This window comes from Phoca vitulina, unplaced genomic scaffold (genome assembly GCF_004348235.1).
Source record: "Phoca vitulina isolate PV1807 unplaced genomic scaffold, GSC_HSeal_1.0 scaffold4, whole genome shotgun sequence".
In the NCBI taxonomy this organism is placed as follows: Eukaryota; Metazoa; Chordata; class Mammalia; order Carnivora; family Phocidae; genus Phoca; species Phoca vitulina.
Genome location: NW_022589707.1, coordinates 22688094 through 22707473, shown reverse-complemented (window position 1 = coordinate 22707473; position 19380 = coordinate 22688094). Strand labels below are relative to the sequence as shown.

At 38.5% G+C, this 19380-nt stretch overlaps 1 protein-coding gene across 4 annotated transcripts in view; it reads right to left on the bottom strand.

Moving 5' to 3' along the window:
* The window catches only part of TSPAN12 (tetraspanin 12), a 62199-nt gene that overhangs the window by 35301 nt on the left and 7518 nt on the right, over positions 1-19380 (bottom strand). For all 4 annotated transcript variants that reach the window (XM_032401703.1, XM_032401702.1, XM_032401704.1 and 1 more), the window contains 2 exons: positions 13325-13407; positions 12137-12272 (listed from right to left, as the gene is read on the bottom strand). In XM_032401703.1, coding sequence (XP_032257594.1) covers positions 12137-12272; positions 13325-13407 — 219 coding nt within the window. The remainder of the gene's footprint in view (positions 1-12136; positions 12273-13324; positions 13408-19380) is intronic.

The following is a 19380-nucleotide window of genomic DNA, read 5'->3' as shown; positions in this document are numbered from 1 at the left end:
TCTGCAAAATGGGGATAATAACAGTGCCAACCCCATAGTCTGGTTGGCAGAATTTAATGAGTCAATACATGTAAAACACACAACAGTGGCCAGCACATAGCACGTGTTCTATGAGGAATGATGGTGGTGGTGTTAGCAATACCTCATGAGCCACCATCTCTAGACCCCCAACTTCTTACCTTTCTTACCTTTGAACTAATGGGGAATGACTTAGAACCTCATGTTCCCATCTTTGATCTTTCCTAGTTGGAAAAAAAAAAAAAAGACTGCCAATGATATCAAAATTTTAAGGATGGCAAAAAAATGTCCTTTTTCTTTCCACCTATGATGGCTAGTTAAAGACACAAATGCTGTTTTAATTGCTATGTAAAATCCTTGACAAGTTATATCAAAAATTGCATCTTTTCTTTTTATGTTTTGAACGTATATTAAGTCAGTCAGATCAGCTTCTTCTCAGTGTAAAACTAGTTTTTCTTCTTATTCACATTTTACAATTTTATAATGAAGCCTAGTGCCATGTAGCCAATGAGTGCTTAACTGTTCATTAAATGGAACTCTCATAAAAGCTCTACTAAGGGAAAGTGATTTATTTTCTTTTTACACCTTTAATTCTTTACTGTTAATAACCAATAATAATAAAATTTCTAAGAAAGTAATATCTGTTTTGTATAAAATATCAAATAATTTTCACTTTTGGAAAAATAGATTAATTTTTAAATTTTCATTTCTAACTTTTATCAGTCTAATAAAAACATAAAAGCAATCTGTCCTAACAAAGCCAACCAATGTACTGAGTGTTGAAGAGTATTAAACTTTATAAGCAGTTGAGAAATATAGGAAAAATATTTTTTATTACTAAGAGCATTTTTATAGAAAACATCCTATTAATACAAAACTTCTATCTTCAGTCTATCCAGCTTTATAGAGAGAGGAAGCAAAAAAACCTATATCCAACCTACCACAAATAGACCAGGCACTTATTTTCCAAACTGCTTTTCTATGTAAATGCCAACTGGAAATTAATTTTTACATTAAAACAAAATTATAATGTTTTCCTTGAACACCTTTACCTAAGTTTCTCTGTGCAAGCAAGCAGATAATCAACCAAGTATCACAGAACACTTCCAGTAAGAATATATTTCACTGAGAGTAAAGTAAAAATTATAAACACTGTGGAAGTTATTTTAACCTGCTACTTTCTTAATTTATAACTAGAAACTCAGGTCGTTTTATCGTAAGTAACATTCAAAATAATTTGAAACCAAAAAAGTCAGATTTGCTTATCTTGGAAAATTAGTACCACCTGAGATTCACCTCCCTCCAAATAAAAGCGATTTCAAAGTATAACATACTTGACTGGACAATTTAATATTTTTAAAACATGGTGCCTTTTGACTCCTATCTACATGCCACATACTCAGCACTTTTAATAAACAAAAAGTTTGATTAAAAGCCAGCGTTCATGAAATGATAAATGGTAAACTCCAGTCTCTACCCTGTCAAATACTAAACTCTGCAAGCTTTCAGTGCTAAGTATCTCTATGTCAGTTGTTTATTTTTCCTTTCCTGGTGATTGGAGGTTTAAAAATATTATATTACTTATAGTTAGTAAATAAGAGAATTCCAGTGCCAAATATTTGTACAAGATAATGGAACAGCTGACATTCTGTTAAGAATACACGGGAACTAAACTACTAACAGTCCAAGAGTACTGGCTGCTTAAAATATATACCCACACAAAGCCTCTGTTTAAGCCTGGTCTCCAAACGATGTCATAGGCTTGGTACTTTCCGACGGCCAATTAATTATTCACCGTGTCCTATGTCTTTCTACAAATTCTTCAAAGAAAAGGCAACATTAAATATCCTTTCTTTTCAGAATCATAAATGGAATGAGGTCAGTCTAATTTAGGAAAAAGCGGGAACTATAAACCAATTTTTGAAGAAACACAGTCTTGTAACTGCTGAGCCCATGCAGAAATTCAAGGTAAGGTACAAAAATACAGGCATGCTATGGTCCTTTGTTCATGCTTCTGATTGAATAAATATAGAAGAGTATTTCTAATAACTTCTCTTAATTTACACTCCCTTTCAATTTCATTTACACCGGTAATTGCTGAGCTAATTTCTTTATCAAAGATGTTGCTGAAGCTCAAATTTGTACGTATTTGCTTCATGCACTCTTCAAACTATTTGAGAAACGTGTTACACCAGAATCTGAGGGACTTAGCCAAGGGCTTCGAGTTCCCAGAGTCAACGATCTGTATCATGGGAGGTAAAGCATTACTTGAGGCAGTCAAGTAGTATGATAGACAGGTTACCACATACACAGCTTCTGTTGCTTTGTAAGCTAGGTCAGCTCCAGCCCGCATGCTCAGCCTTAGCTCCAAAGATTTACAGGGTATTACTGGTCTCTGAAGTTAGGGCTCTCTTTACATATTCTGGGGCCGTTCCTCAGAATTTGAGACAGGGCTTCCCATCACCAGACCCTGGGCAGGGAAGTGCAAACAGGAAGAAGCCTTAGCAATATCCTAAGCAACAATAGCCAAAAGAACACCAGACTCAATTCTTATCCAGATTGTGCTTCTCACTCAGACTCAACCAAATGTGGCCAGATCCCTCCCCAAAACAAGAAGGGCAGGAGCTCGTTATTGCAGGCATCTTTATGACAACATCTTTTATAAGACAACAGGTTAGGAAATTGGAAATTTTAAAAGACTGATGTTTTATTGGGCAGAAAGAGAGTTTATACTTTAATATCAGCCAGGAACTTTTGAACCTATTTGTAATGATGTCTGTGAAAGTATCTTCTTCTAAATCACAGTCTTTTAATTATTTGACCTTTTTTTCAGACAAGATAGGCCCTTTAACTTATTTTTGTATATTCTCCAGAATAACCACAAACCCTAATTGTTAAAAAGAGTATTAAAATAAAGGGTTCCCTTTAAATTGTACAAATCCATGTATACAAATATTTATTACAAGTACAGAGGTGTGTGTGTGTTTTTTTTTTCTTTTGATAAATCTATTCAAGTAAAAACACTTTCTTCCTGAGCCAAAAATACATTTTTTTCCTTAAAAGAAGAAAGTATATGAACATAAGTCAATTCACAGTCATGTTTAATGTTCAGGGAAAGAAAACCATGTGTGAGTAATGATAAAATCTTTAAACTCTCACAAAAGTTGTTCAAACATCAATAACTCAGTCTAATTGATAGAAGGACTAATTTGAATTAAATAGCATAAATTACAGAACGATTTTAAAGAAATGCACCCTTGTTGCAACAAATATTTGAGCTATACCAATGTTGAAAAGTAGAGATCTTCTAAGACCTGCTTTTATAAACAGACCAACGATTATTTGAAGGGAGTGTATCCATTATCTGCGGGTAAATGCTTCACACGCTTGAGAAGTTTGTTCTCGAACAAGTTAAGCAGTTCTACAACAATCCTCTGATACCAGTCAGTTGTTTATGGAACTTTTTTCCCCCCAAAGCTGGAAAATTGCTGCGGCACTCCAAAGAACTACTGTTCTAACCCTTCCCCAAGAGTCCTTGAACCTGGCTTGTCTCCCCAAGGGCACCTTAGCCCAGCACCCAGTTTCCTGGTGCCTACTTTAGCTCGATGACCATATTTTTGCTATGACCCCTGACCTAAACACATCCAGATGAACAGAAATTGTTTTATAATATATATCTGAAAAAAAATTCTAAGACATAAGATAGACTTCCCCACCTGAGTGCCTTTATTTCTTCATCAGTAAAGGCACCTGTTAGAATAAAGTATGTCTTCCATTCTCTCTCCTATCATTAAAAAAAGGTTTTCTAAGGGGTGCCTGGGTGGCTCAGTCGGTTAAGAATCTGACTCTTGATTTCAGCTCAGGTCGTGATCTCAGAGTCCTGAGATGGAGCCCCATGCTGGGCTCGGAGCTCAGCACAGGGTCCAGCTTGAGATTCTCTCTCCCTCTGTCCCCCGCCCCGCTGTGTGTGTGCTCTCTAAATAAATAAATAAATAAAATCTTTAAAACAAACACACAAAAAGGTTCTCTAAATGTGAAGCTCCTTTAGCCCAGAGTGGCTAAACCAGGTAGCTGTTTTCTCCCAGGTAAATGAGCAGAAGGCTCAGAAACAAGCAAGAACAGACACTGCTACCAGCGTTAAGTAGGAAAAGATAGATCACATGATTCTTAGGCTCACAGAACTTCCAGCTCCAGAGGAGGTATGCATGACATTCAAGACTCTTTATGATTTGGCTAACGCTTACATAGCCAACTCTCTGCCCCGAATATCTGGTACATGTTTACCATATGACTGACAAATGCCCTTCTCCAAACACATCAGGAGCTTCCAAGTCTTATCACAATTGCTCTCTCCACCAGCCTTTCAGTGCCTCCAAAGTACCTTCTCCCCCCGCAGGGACCCTTCTGTAAGCCACTGTCTATCTCTGCCTCCCAATTCACCCCCTCTGAAGAAAATTCTTGGATAATCACTTATTTTAGAATAACTCAAATATATTGCTCAACAAATACTAAGTGATACAACAACAATGTTTATACATTTCAAATAAAATTTAAATTGGTGTTTCTGTCATGTGAGCTGAGACGATCCATTTTAATCTGAGCACATAACCAGGGCCCGTTGTCTGGTTATAAGGGATATTTTATCTGATAAAAGGGAAAAGCATATAGATCACAATCCTGAAAAAGTGTTTTAAATTTATGAAATTTCATGAAAAAACCCTTAATTTTAATTCACAAGCTATTATTTCGTCATCGGCTTCATGAGACACTGCACATAAAGTAAATACTAAACATTTTTCTAAGAAGTTTATCTGAAAGCTACTTTCCTCATTGGCTGAAACGACACTTCTCTCACCTTTTACCTGCATTCACTTGCCCTCTTATCTCCGTTAACTTTTAGAGAACTGTTTCCCGAGTCATCTAGACAGCTATAGGATTTTAAGTGAATGTCTCCTGTTTTACATTTGCCAAAGGAAGTCAACTGACTGACAACGTGGAAGCAGATGACAAAGCAAAACTACCGCACAACCCTGCATTTGCCTCCGAGGTCCGGTTTGCTGCGCCAGTCACCAGCACTCGCAGCTAGGACAGACCTCTCAGTAGCTTGTGTTGACATACAGACACCTGCTTTAAACTCTGTGCAGACCAAAGACGTTCACCAAATTAACGCCTACACATGTACGTGGCTTATATTGAACCAAAGCTATCTCAACTGTATATATTAAGAAACAACAGATAACAAAGCTTAAAATGTTTACCATGACAGAGTACACCTAAATTATGCACAGGTCAGAAATATAAACACTTGAACTATTCACACTTCAAACCCCAAAGTAAGCAAAGAGTCCAACAAGCACTCAAAATCCTGTCACAAAGACCCAACGCTAAGGGCCTGAATATCACCCAGTTGTCCAGGGTCCCCGTCTCAGACACATTGACTTTTAAAGACATCTGCTTATGTGCTTTTCTGCGGCGTAATTAGAGTCAGTCAAACCAACATGACTGAGGAAACAGGAGGTCACGGAACTCTGTCCTGGGCTTTTGTGCATACGAAAGCAAGTTGTGAAAACCGAGCCTCTGGATCCAGAAATGCCTGCATCATCTTCAGTGTCCTCTGCCTGAAACCTTCTGCGAGTTTAACAACTAACTTTGAAAACGGTAGCTTTTAAAGAATTCTAGTTGAAATGTCACAACAATCTGCATGTGTTGAAGAGATGTGTTTCGATCATATGAAAAGTGCATAAACGTAGAATAATACCTCATTTCCTGATGTCAAGTAATACAAATATTACTATCACGTGCAACTAAATGTATCCATAATTCTATTTCAGCAAGGTCTACTGGATTCAGCCACCTTCCATCCAGTCCCCAAAGTCGTAGTTCAGACCCCAGCCACGGCTTTGAAGACTACTGTGTAACCACTAACAGGGCTTCTCCAGGTCTCCAGCCCTAAATGCTAGAAAAACCCATTGGCTCTTCATAGCCCAAGGGACAACATCAGACGCTCTCCTACAAAGATCTTCACAAGTGGACTCCTTCACGTGCTTCTCGCTGTGCACTGACACTGTAACCCCCGGAATTTCTAAGTTTTGCCTAAACTTGCCATGTTCCTTTACTCCTCTGTGTCGTTGCACACTCTTCGTGTTGTTCTAAAGCCCCTTGCCTCCCCTTCTCCGCCAGAAACCTCTGACACATTTTCAATATCTTTTCAAAGTAGCTCAAATAAAGACCTTCCTTCGAAACCCGCCAGAAGTCTCCAATCGCTCCTTAATCTGTGTTCCCACACTTATTTATTCATAACTTTAATACTGTATTTCACTTCTTTTTTGTTGTATTCTCCCCTTTCACCTTTGCATCTCCAGTGTCAACCACAGACTGGGTACACGATATCTGGTTAAGGAGGGAAAAGGGAAAGAAACAGGGATGAGGAGCGAAGAAGGGGAGAAAGGAAAGGAGAAACGGTTGGATTCTTTGACAAAAGAAGAGGGAACTATGGCAGAATTTTTAGAGTTCCTTTCATGATAAGGACTTTAAAATACTATATTTTTAAAGATTAATTGACTACTGAATGCCTTGGACTTATAAATTAAAAAATTAATTACTCTTATATTTAAGTCTTACAGAAATAATGCTGATAATTAATTAAATGTATTGTAACAGTAGCTTGGTGTGAAACACGCATGGGCTCTGAGCAAGGACTGTTTCTGAATGCTAATGATGGCAACTAGCGGCTGTATATCTTTGGGCATCCTTCCTTCCCTCATCTGTAAAATAAGTCTAACCATATCAAGTTGCTGTATTTTCTGAGAAAACAGGGCAAAACACTGAGCAGATGCTGAATATGCAGTCAATAATTTGATGGACCTTGATTGAGAAACATAGTTGCTAGGCTATCAGCCAACATCATAAAAGAAATAATAAAGATATTTAACTTAATAGTTTAATTTTAACTTAATTGGTTATGAGTAGCTATATAATTATAAAATATATAACTACTTGAAAGAAGGCCTTAAACAGAGAGTCTGTAGAAAATCACTATTTCAAGATATTCCGGTTTTACATGATGATTTCAACCAACAAAAGAACCAAGGATAGTTAATTTCCTCATGGCCATTAAAAATTTACCCGATTTCCATTAAGATGATCATTTCAAATCTGATTCAATCACAGTATATTTTAAGAATGCTTTACAAGTGCTTCCATATAATCACTAGCCATATGTAAATGTTCTGGAATAATAAAACTGAAAAAAAAAAAAAAAAAACCACCTTCCCTTTGAAACACAAGGTCCTTGGTCTTAAATGTGTGAAGTGCTTCCAAGGTAAGTCCTGACCAGCACTTGACTAACTGTGGTTTGCTGGAGGTAGAATGTAGATTAGCATCGCACTCTGACAAGTGATGATTTCCTGATGGTGACATTCAGCTGTTGTCAATATTGTAAACATGTCTGCTCAATCTGTTTACATTCCCCTGAGCCGGCACCGCTTTCCTAATGCCTATGTTAATAGCAAGGTAGGACTGCAGTAACAAATGAATTTCATTTAGTCTATAGCTAAAAGCCTTGAGAGTAGTACCCAACTAAGGTTTAAAACCAATTTCCATTTAGCTTCAGTTTCTCTTTTAAAAAGAGAAGGAATTTCTGCTACTAAAATCACTTTGAAAGTCATGGCATATTCAAGTTTATTTTCCTAGTCATTTTTGGCTTGTTTTCCTAATATAATTAGGATTTAATTACTCTTATAAATATAAAAAATATATTCTTACAAATACATAAAAGTTTCTAAAAAAAAAATACATAAAAGTTTCTGTTCTATGACAATTTCACATTTATTAAGAACAAATCTAGTTACAGTAGGGTTGCTAGATTTAGTAAACAGAATTCCTGGATGCCCATTTAAATCTGAGTTTCAGATACACGATATATAATGTTTTGTAGATGTATATCCCAAATAGTGCATGGAACACGCTTCTACTAAAATATTATTTGTTGCTTATCTGAATTCCAAATTTAATTGGATGTCCTGCATCCAATATGGATACCTTATACGGGAACCTTAAATTAAGGTATTTTCACAACTTGCATCTATAATTCAATAGAAGGGTCAAAGTTCATGACCAAAGTTCACCAGAAATGTTTTCCTATGGGTGGCCTCTTAGCCCGCCCAGTTTTGGTATTTTTGGGGAGTGGTGTGAGGGGAGGGCAGGTTGGTTATAAAGACCTGTTTTGAGAGTCTCCCACTTGTTCTTGATCAATCCAATGAATAATGGTGTTCTCACTTTTACTTGAGCAGTGCCATAGCCCAAAGGCCAGCTCTTTTTTTTGGTAATCATTCAAAAGATATGGCAACTCTCAGAGATACTGGTTGTCTTTTTGTTTTGTTTTGTTTTGTTTTGTTTGAGATACTGGTTGTGTTAAAAAAAAAAAAAAAGAAAAGCTTCTTCCTGCTAGTCTCATTTGCAGGTCTTAAAAGTGAAACAAGACTTCTATTACAGGAAAATGAATGAGTTGGATTGAATGCATTGGACTTCTTTAAATATTAATTAGGATAATAAGCTAAAGGGCACAAAGGAAGAAAACGTGACAGTTGCCTTGCAAATATTTGCCAAAGACCTAACATCCTGTCATATTTTGCATTTATGCCCCTCCGCTCCTTTAAGAAACCATTTGCCCTTAAGGATAGAGAACAAACTAAGGGTAGATGCAGGGAGGCGGCTGGGGGATGGGCTAAATGGATGGACGGCACTTGTTATGATGAGAACTGGGTGTTATACATAAGTAATGAATCACTAAACTCTACTCCTGACACCAATATTACACTATATGTTAACTAACTAGAATTTAAATTAAAATTTGGGGGAAAAAAAAAAGAAGTCATTCCCCTTGAAGGGGAACCCTATCTAAGAGTCAGGCTTATCCTTTTTTATTTTATTTTATTTCTTTTAAAGATGATCATTTTCATATGGGGTTTTAACAATTTCAATATAAATTCAAACAATAAACCTGCTTGAAATCAACCCTGGTGTTCAAATAACATCCAAAGATAAGGTGGTGAGGATGGCAGTTTATTTCTTGTACCAAAATGAAGATCTGCTTTGATTCCAGTATAATTACAGTTTAGTGGGTCAGTCTCCTCGTTGAAAATATCACTCTGTTCATGCCTTCCTGGCTCCAATCTTCCCTCTGAGATGCTGGCTGCCTACTCGCACTGTTCTAATGTCCTGTCCATTATTCGATTTGATAAACATTTATGAAAGCTACAGGCAAGGTGAATAGTTCATACTATCAAGTTGTGTGTAGTCTGATAGTTAGGGCTGGTTATAAAAAAAAATTATGACTAGGGAAATGCGCTGGGCTTCAAAGGTTGAGAAGCATCTACTAGAGACAGTAAAGGCCCAGTGAAAATGGGTTTGGCAGTCAGAAACATTGAGGTTTGAATCAAAGCTCCACACATTATTGCTGAGTGACTTTGGACAAATTACTGAACCTCTCTGAACCTCATTTATAATTATCTACGTTAGGTGATTGTTGTCAGGTTGAAGAAATGAAAGATCATAGGGAAAATGTTTTATATAATGTGGGAAACATTTATAAGCACTTAGGAAAAGGCAGCAACTGTAAAGTAAAATAGTGAAGCTGTTAAAAATATATTGTACTGGACTGCCACAGTTTGAATAGCATATTCTCCATTCACTAGCTAACTCAGGCAAATCAGCCAATCTGTGCCTCATTTCCTCATCTATATTATGGGAATAACAATATCTATCTCATTAGAATTGTGAAGGAGACAAAATTGATTAATTCATATAAAGCTATTTATATAAACTACTTTAACATCATCATCTTTGTCATTATTATGGTTTCAGTCCCCCATGTCACCTTTGCATCATAAGGTTCTTTCCAGCCTCATAAAGTAGCCTCTCATCACAGGTATCTATGACTCTTCCTGCCTCAAGCAGAGACCAGATTACTTGGTTCTTCGTCAACTTGCTTTACGAGCATTCAAGCAGCCTAATAGAATGCATAAACGGTTCTCAAAATGTGTTCCTAAAAGTCTTTGAGGTCCATGGAATATGATATCCCACCCCACCCAAACCCACAGTCCAGGGACCATCCAGAATCACACAAGTTGGAGACAGGGGGAAGATAGTTATTCTCAAATTGTTGTGTAAATGGGACAGCATTCTAAGATTGTGGTTTTTGTTTTGTTTTGTTTTTTAAGATTTTATTTATTTATTTGACAGAGAGAGAGAGAGCACAGCAGGGGGAGAGGCAGGCAGAGGGAGAGGGAGAAGCAGGCTCCCAGCTGAGCAGGGAGCCCGATGTGGGGCTCGATCCCAGGACCCTGGGATCATGACCTGAGCCGAAGGCAGATGCTTAACCGACTGAGCCACCCAGGCACCCCTAAGATTGTGGTTTTAAAAAAGGATTCTGAGAGCAGGGCACCTGGGTGGCTCAGTTGCTTGAGCATCCAACTCTTGGTTCTGGCTCAAATCGTGATCTCGGGGTCATGGGATCAAGCCCTGAGTCAGGCTCCATGCTGAGTGCAGAGTCTGCTTGGGATTCTCTCCCTCTCCCTCTGCCCCTCCCTCTGCTCTCAACCTCTCCCCCTCCCTCTCTAAAATAAATAAATAAAATTAAGAAAAAAAATGATTCTTAGATTTTTTTAAGTTCAAAATACCTTCTCTGTCCTTTAAACTATAAGTTTCATATAAAATAAGTCCTTGAGTTTATGTTTAAATTATTGTCCAAATATCTTAAATGGTAAAATAAGATTCCAAACCCTTCTGCCATTCTCCTCACTGTATACCAAAATGGAAAGAAGTAAGGTCATGGGCATGCTCCCCTTCTCTGAGTGTGGTTTATTTTCTGCAGCACTTTCTGTTTCCCAGTCATGGACCTCAGGAGTCCATGAAGCCAAGACTTATCCTCCAAAAAGCCAACTAATACATTCACACAGGTTGTTCCTGTGAAATTCAAAAAGCTTTAGTTCAGCTTCACACTAAGATTCTGTTTTAATTGGTTTGGGATGGGAGCCAGTCAAGCACTGGTGTGCAGGAGCTCACTCCTGAGAGCCAATTTGTGCGCATCTCTCCCCAACTCTGCATTCAGTGATCCCACTTTGGTAGCCGGAAATCAACCATGCTGCAAGTATTTACCCCATGGAAAGCTTCAAATGCTACAAATCAGGATTTTTTCCTGCTCAGATATCCAGCATATTAGCACCCCATTAAAATGTTTGTTTATGTTCCCTACAAGAAATTAATGCACAGCTAGCATTGAGCACTACTGCAAAGAAAGGAATATATCCAATGAATTAATTCTTCCGGAATCTGAGATGTCTGCAATTACATGGTAGCAGCCTCACTATCTGGTGCCACTAACAGGAAATATTTTATACACTCAATGTGCTTCAAATATATATATATATACACACACACATATGTATATGTATATATATAAGCTGTAATTTAAATTGACTCAAATTTTTAATGTTAAGAGTTTCCTAATTTTTGAATTAGAAGTTGAATCATAGATTTTAGAATCATAGAATGTGAGTGCTGAAGGGAATTTAAGAAGCAATCTGGTCAACTCTTTCAGAATCCAAACAAAACACAACAAAAACCACTAAGATTATGGAAACCAAGACTCACTTCTACCTGCTACCCTATGTAAAGGTGGTGCTGGGATTTGAATATCTATCTGCTATTTCACCATCTGAATTTCCACATGGGTTTTACGACAGGTTTGTTTAAAAAGGAAGAGAGAGAGAGAACGAGAGTTCTGTTATAACTTCTTTGTTCTAGTCCCGAAGGGCCCATGACACAAGGCAACAACTTACACTTTCAAATGAAAATGTCAACACGTAACCTGGGTGAAATAATTAAATAGCGTACATATTTCCATCCCTCCTCATTTGAGGACAACAAATACTTGTGCTGAAATCATCTCTCATGGAAAGAACGCTTCCCTTCTCACAGGATGTTGAACAATTACCACAGATTAGAGACCTGCTATCACGGTTCCCTAAGCACGTAATCTTGTGCGCTGATGAAAAAAATAATACAATACTGGTTGGTCTTTTCACCCATAATAAAAAGAAGATGTAAACAACCATACCCATGCAAGAAGCAACAGATTTCTTTTCACTGTTCCACAGTATCCTAACATCCCCACAATGATAAGGAAACAGCAAACAGCAATCATGACCGGATGGACGACAGGAAAATAAGTCAAGATGACAGCCTCCTCTACCCTGAAAGAACAATGATGTCATATTATACATAAAACATAACCAAAATGCACCGAGGACACAGTACAAGACACAACTGAGATTCATGTTCCTAATCCTTTAAATCATCATGCCTCAAAGCTCATGACTGTGTAGCTCTTTTCAAAGTCACTGCGCTATCACCGATTTGCTTGCTTATCTTATTTTTGTTTTGTTTTGTTTAGTTTTTTATACAAGTGGTAGCATTTCTACCTCAACTCATTTAAAATCTCTTATTAGATAGGGGTCCCCAATAAGAAGTCCATCCACTCTTAGCTCTGAAGCCTTAGCCTGAGGGAAAGAAACAGGAATCTTCCTCCTCTTCTCTGACCCGGCCAGCACCTTTTCTGCCCGCCGACCGATCCTCCCCCAAAATGCAAAAGACTGCCGTGTAAAAGGAAATTGGTCTCTATTAAAAGAAAGAGGAAGGGAGGTGATTTCTGTTGGAAAACTGTGAAAAAATCATTAACTAGAACCATACTAGTGAGAGTAATAGTAACAACAAAAATTAGCCCTTACTGTTTACTAAGCTCCACTGTGTTAAGGATTTTACAAACATGCACCTCAGTTCATTCTCCAGACATTTTAGAGGGATGCATGCGGAGTCCCCATTCAGAGATGAAGAAATGGAGGCTGGGAGAAGTTAAAGTAATTTGCCCCTGTGATATTAGCGGATCAACCTTTTGAAATTTGAGAAGAAAATGGCAATGCTGAGTTTGGTTTTCCTTAGCTGAGGGATATGAAGGTAAGAAGGCTGGCAGTAATTTTCTTATAGAAAAGTAGCTATGCTGTCCTTTACGCACAAATATGATGCGGCGGCCACACTGTCCACAGGACAGGCAACTGGTGTTACCATACCCAGAAATGTTCGCTAGGACAAGTGGCATACCTTAAAGAGAATGCTAGAAAATGCAAGTGTCTGTGACAAAGGATTGTGGAAGAGCACTATCATCTAAACCGCTGAGGGCAAAGTTACTTAGAAACTAGGGTCTGAGGAAACCTGATGAAAGAAAGCAATCATTAATTATAAAGCCTACCTTGTTTCTGCAGTTAAAGTCAGAACATTATTTAGGTAGTCCCTCATCCAAGCAGAAACTGCCAACACACTGATGGACATTAGCTGGAAAGAAAAAAAATACAAATTGTTGATCAAGGATTTATGCAACATTCTCTGCAGGATTAATCATTAAAACAATTAAGGATTTTTTTTGTTACATGATCATTACGCTTTTTCCCAGTTACCGTTTAGAAATTCACTATTGTTATAAATATCTGCCATTTCATTTTGTAATCCTGTCATAGCCACTAAACAGAAGGTCACCAAAGGAGGACACAGATAGCTAGACAATTAAATGGCTGATTCTAAGTTCAAGACAAGAATTGCACAAGATGAAGAGGCCACAGAATGACTAAATTATCAGATGTAAAAGATGAGCCTAAAACATGTCATTTATAATAAGCAAGGAAGCAATCAAATCCATACTACTGATGTTGCCAAGAAAGTGACAGGAGAACTTGCAAGGGCTTCCATTGTCTAAAGGTCAAACAGTTTGAGCATCAGAATAATAGTAATAATAACAATAAATGCAATGATTTGAAATATCAAATATGCTAAAATCTGTGAATGGATAATAATACTTAAAACTCACTTGTCACCTTTGTAGGATGGTGGATACTCAACTCATTATTCAGAAAACTGGTAAGAATCCAATATTTTATCCTACCTTTCCTATACAAACTAAAGAAAGAGCCAAAGACTTCATGAAAGTTTTTATAGAATTCTGCTAACACATGCAGAAAGCATAAGAATATCACTATTTACAACCCCTACTGAAATAATGGATCTCTAGGCAAAGATCCTCAACGACTACCCAAATTATTAGGTCCATAGTTCTCAGTCCTCCTGTGCATCAAAATCACCTAGGAGTCCTTTAAAAAAAGCCAGAACCACTCTGGATGAGCCCAGAACCACCCTGGATCAATTCTTGAAAGTAGGGCCATGGCATGAGAAATGTGTAAGACTACACAGATGTTCTAATGTGCAGTCAGGGCTGAGAACTGCATAGCATGAAAGGCTAACTTCTAGAATAGGGAGATCAGGCTGAAGTAAAATACCAGCCCCCACTGATTAGTTTTAGTATCACAAGAAAAGATAATGTGTTCCCCCAACGTGATGCAATCAGAAGTACACAGAGATACCTTTGAAGTATTTTTTCCAAAATGTCAAACCTACATCTAACCAAGCCTCCAGCTCTAATTATCAGTTTATAGGAAATACAAGGAATTGATTTAAACTTGTTAAATGCCACCATGGGGATGCAATCAGCAAAATCGAGAATATGAAAAATATCACAGGACAAATGATCTGGTTTCTTTAATTAAAAAAACTGGCCAAGTGGAAAAAAAGAGGGAAGGAGAAACTATTATAAATTAAAAGAAATTTAAGAGATTACCCAAATGCAATATGTTGACCTGGTTTGGATCCTGATTCAAACAAAAACAGCCACAGACAGACCTTTATGAAATGACAGGGGATATTTTCACATGACTGGATACTTTGAAAATGTTAAGAAGTTATTGTTTGAGATACGACAATGGTATGAAGATTTTGTGAAGTCTCCTTATGTATATGTTTTAAATTGTCCATAATTTAAAAAAAAAAAAAAAACAACTTTTTTTAAAGCAACGTTGTAGAACATGTTCAAAATGAGTCTTCCTGGGAAACTTTTCAAAAAGTTGAAGGTTAGCTCCTAAGTTCTGAAGGTCTTTCCTATTTAGATGGACAAGTGTGCCTTATACTTATCTTAAGAACTTAATTTGACTTTAATTTGATTTTTAATAATTTCTGGCATCTTAATGAACATCAATTACCATTATGCACTATAGATTTAGCTTTTAAATACTGAAATAATGAATATACAAGGTAGGAATGGGTCTATACTGACTCAAGCAGTGCTCATGAAAATGCTTTCTGGATAAAGACTCTAAGGCAAACAGAACAGGCAGAGCTCTGTGGCCTCTTGTAGGGAAATATGGCTACCTGCTTAAAAATCAGGTAGTGAATTTGCTCATTCTTCATTCAGTGGCAAATATTTATTCAACACCTGCTATTTGCCTCATACCATCTGTACTAGATTTGGAGACCCGGCAATGAATAAGAGATGCTAGATCTCAGCCCTTGTGAAGCTTCTTGTGGGACACAAGGCAGATAACTACAGACTATAAAAAGTACCACGAAGCACAGAAAAATGAAGTAATCTGTTCAAGGTCATATAGACCCTAAATGGCAGAGCAGAGATTCAAATCCAAGCCTTTGGTCTTTGGAGGTTTAGGCTTAGTCACTAACTACCTTCCAAGCTTAGAAATGAGCATATTAATTTCCACAGGGAGGACTCTAGCCTGCACAGCATGCAGGGTTCTTTTTTTAAAAGGGGAGGCATAGGCTGGGGGGTAGTTGGTAGTGGCCAGGTTAAGTATAAATGTCTTAATTATATTCTTTGGTGAACAGAGTCTCAAGGGTCAATGGCCTAAAACAGAGTAAGAATTCTGGGACCACAGTTCCAAGAAGAGTAAGACTAGTTATTACTATCCTCATTTCTGGTGGGAATAAAAACAGATTATAAACCTAATAAAAGTTACCCAGTGGTCAGCCACAGTTTATTAATCATGCTTCTAGCTTCTGAATTTGATGCCTTAACATCTGTTCTATATGTTCAAGCTGGACACACCCTGGTCTGAACAAACTGATAATGTGCCCGAGCCACCTTGCCTTGGCTGCCTGCCCTCTACCACCATTGGGAGGAGTCCTTCTCCCAGGTTCACACTTTTCATTTTCAAATACAAACCAACCAATCCAGACCCCACACCCCAACCACCTCCTTTATTGCGCACTCTCACCCTGGGCCACTCCACACCTGCCGTGATCACCCCAAGGTCTAGGTGCCAGACAACCAAAGATAGCCCCTGTACTCCAGAGGCTGCTGAAAGTATTTAAACTAGCCAATCCAAAACCTACTTCCTTTGTCTGGCCTGTTCCTTGTTGATGTAGCCACAGTAAAAGTACGTGCCCAGTCCCTCTCTTTCTCTCTGCCTTGAGATGGACCCCAGTGTTTCCCCTCTTGGCCCTCGTGATGAGACATGTACTCTCTCTCTCTCTCTCGTGATCTGTGAGTATAATAAACTATCTTTTCAATGGCAGTCACCTGATCTGTTGGCTTCTCCATACCTAAATAATAATAGAACCTATTAAAACACACAGGGCTAGCAGGGGGCCCTGGACCACATGATTAAATCTGAGCCTACATGTTCTCCCTCTACTTGGCTGTATGTGGACCTTTAAATACCTTGTAAGTTTCATGGGGGGGGGGATAGGAATGTCTATTAATGTGATATTTTATTTAATTACCTCAAATTCTTGCACAATTATAAATAATTCTCTCCTTTCTTTATCATTCTTTAAAGTAATAACTGATCAGTAATAACTGATCTTAGTTTCTCCATCCTCTAATTTCTTATAGGCTGTTTAGCCAATTTTCAATATCATAGCTCTGAGACAGGTATCAATAAATTATAAGGTTCTTCATTTTGGTATAGTCTATTATCAGTGGTCATTTATTCACTGTTCTTCTGTTTATAACAAGAAATGTGTAATTCTTTTAAGTGGTATATTCCAAAACATTTCTAGTAGCATAGAATGGCTAAGTGCATGGGCTTTGAGGTAATTCTTCCATTCAAAAAATATGTATTGATCAACTGCTCTTGGCCAGGTCCTCTGAGATGTGCTGGAGATACACGGATAACGGTATGGCAGTTAATAGGCACCATCTCTAGTCTATGGTGAAATTTACTAAGAGGACACACATTAATCAGCCATCAAAGATATAAATGTGTAACTGCAAACGGTAGTAAGCACTGGGAAGGAATAATACAAGTTGTTCTAAGCCTCCTTTTTGTGGTGCCTGACCTATTCCATGGAGTCAAAGGGACTTCTCAGAGAGGAAGCTCTGAAGGGTAATTACCAAGTTCATTAGGGAAAGCGTGGTTGAAAAAGTACATTCCAGTTGGAAAGAAAAGCAAAGATCCCAGGATGGAAGGCAGCAGGACATGTTCAAGGAAGGGAAACTGGCATGTGGTGAGAATGAAAGGCCAAGCAGGGACCAGATAACACAGTCTTAGAGGCCATTAAAGGCATATGGGCTTGGCCATAATGACTGTAAGAAACCACCAAAGCCAAAAACCTTGGTTGGAATTCCACCTCTGCCCCTTAATTAGCTATATGACTTTGGGTATCATTGAATCTGTCCTAAGCCTGTTTCCTCACATACAAACTGTTATGATAATAAGCCCGGCTTCACAGAGGATTTATGTGATGAAAAGACAGAGTAGGGTTCTTCTGCATCTTACGTACTACTACTTCAAGTCTCTTTTGACCTCAGGGCTTTCTCTTAATCTTTCTCAGTCAGCTTAAGAGACAAGATGACTCCTAAATCAGTTCAGAAATGGAATCTTCGGATATTTGAAGGTCCAGTGGGTGGATAAGGGATAAAGCTCTGTGATATAGCTACCTCTTGAACTTGCACGGCCCTTCCTAGTTTTGACATCTCTGAAACTGAACTCATTTCCATTCCTCTCAAAACCTGTGTGTCCCTCCCACTGCATTTCCTATCTCGGTAAATGGTAGAATCAACGCCTCAATCACAGAAACTGGCAACTTGGCAGACAGCCTGAACCTCTCCCTCTTCCTCAGTCCTACATCTAACTACTTTCAAGTCCTGCAGATTGTTCCCCCACCACGGCTGGTGAATTCCTCCCCGCTTCCTGCCACTTCTGGCTAGTTCAGGCCCTCAGTCTCTTGCCAGGTAATTACAATCACCTTCTAATGAACTCTCTGGCTCACAGATTCCACCTCAGATTCACCCTTCAATAGCTTTAGGAAACACAGATGGAGTTCTGCTTATACAGCTCCCCCAGCTGCCCCTAGGGCGCCTGCCCAGCTCTCACTTCCACTACCCCCAACTCTCTCCTAGAGAGTCAAGTTTAAATGCTTCAGCAGGGCACAGAGGCCCTCTTCAATCACCTTGAAGCTGTCTCCTCAGTCTGTTCCCTGCCAGCATGTTCTCACGTGCATTCTATACCCAGATGACAAAAAGCTGCTGCGCTTCTCCAACATGCACCATGCAGAGCCCTCCAAGACCCTGTGTCTTTCCCCATGCAGTTCCCTCTGCCTGGGTTGCACCCTGCCCCAGGCTTTCCATCCTCAGGAGCAGAGCAGGGCAGCCCTCCCCTTCGAGGCCAGCTCAAATAGCTAGCATGTAAAGATCTTCTCCCAACTCCCTCCTTACCCACAGCCAGGGCTCTTGGACAGACTTCACAGAGCCATTATCAATTGCTTTCTATTTTCACCCACCCATCTCACTCCACAGACCACTGCCTACAGCCCCATCACATAGAAGAGTACCAGGCCCAGCAGTGAGGCCCAAGAGATATTCAATGAATGAATGAGAAAATAATTAAAGTAAAGAGAAATGATTTCAACTTGCTAGATGAGCTCTAAGAGAACATTAGCAAAATTAGGGGATGCTTTAAGAAGAGCTAAGCTTTGTACCACTGGAAGTTTTCCAGGAGAGAGATGCTTGCTGAGTTACAAGATCAAAGATTTATACATCAGGTCAGAGGCTGGTTTAAGTGTTCTCAAGTGTCCTTTAAACTACAAACTTCTACTTGACTCTACTGTTCTTTTGCACAGTAGTTACCCAAGCATTGTAGTCGTGCCCAGAACATTAGTCAAAATAAATTAGTATCAATCCAAAGCCTTATCTTATGGTGAACAATCAACTCTGAGACTAAACTGTTTTCTATTATGACATTATTTCCAGCTGCATTAAATGTATGAGAACAGTTTCATTCTCAAGGAGTGATGTTACTCACCGGGGCTGAGAAAATCAGAGCAGTAACAACATACAGAGTGCAAGCTATAGCAAGAAACTAAGCTAAAATGAGATGAGATCACTTCAATACTAACCTTGATGCTATTAAATCTAGAAGCACAAATTATGCAAGCCACTCAGGACTCCTTACTAATAATGGTATTTTC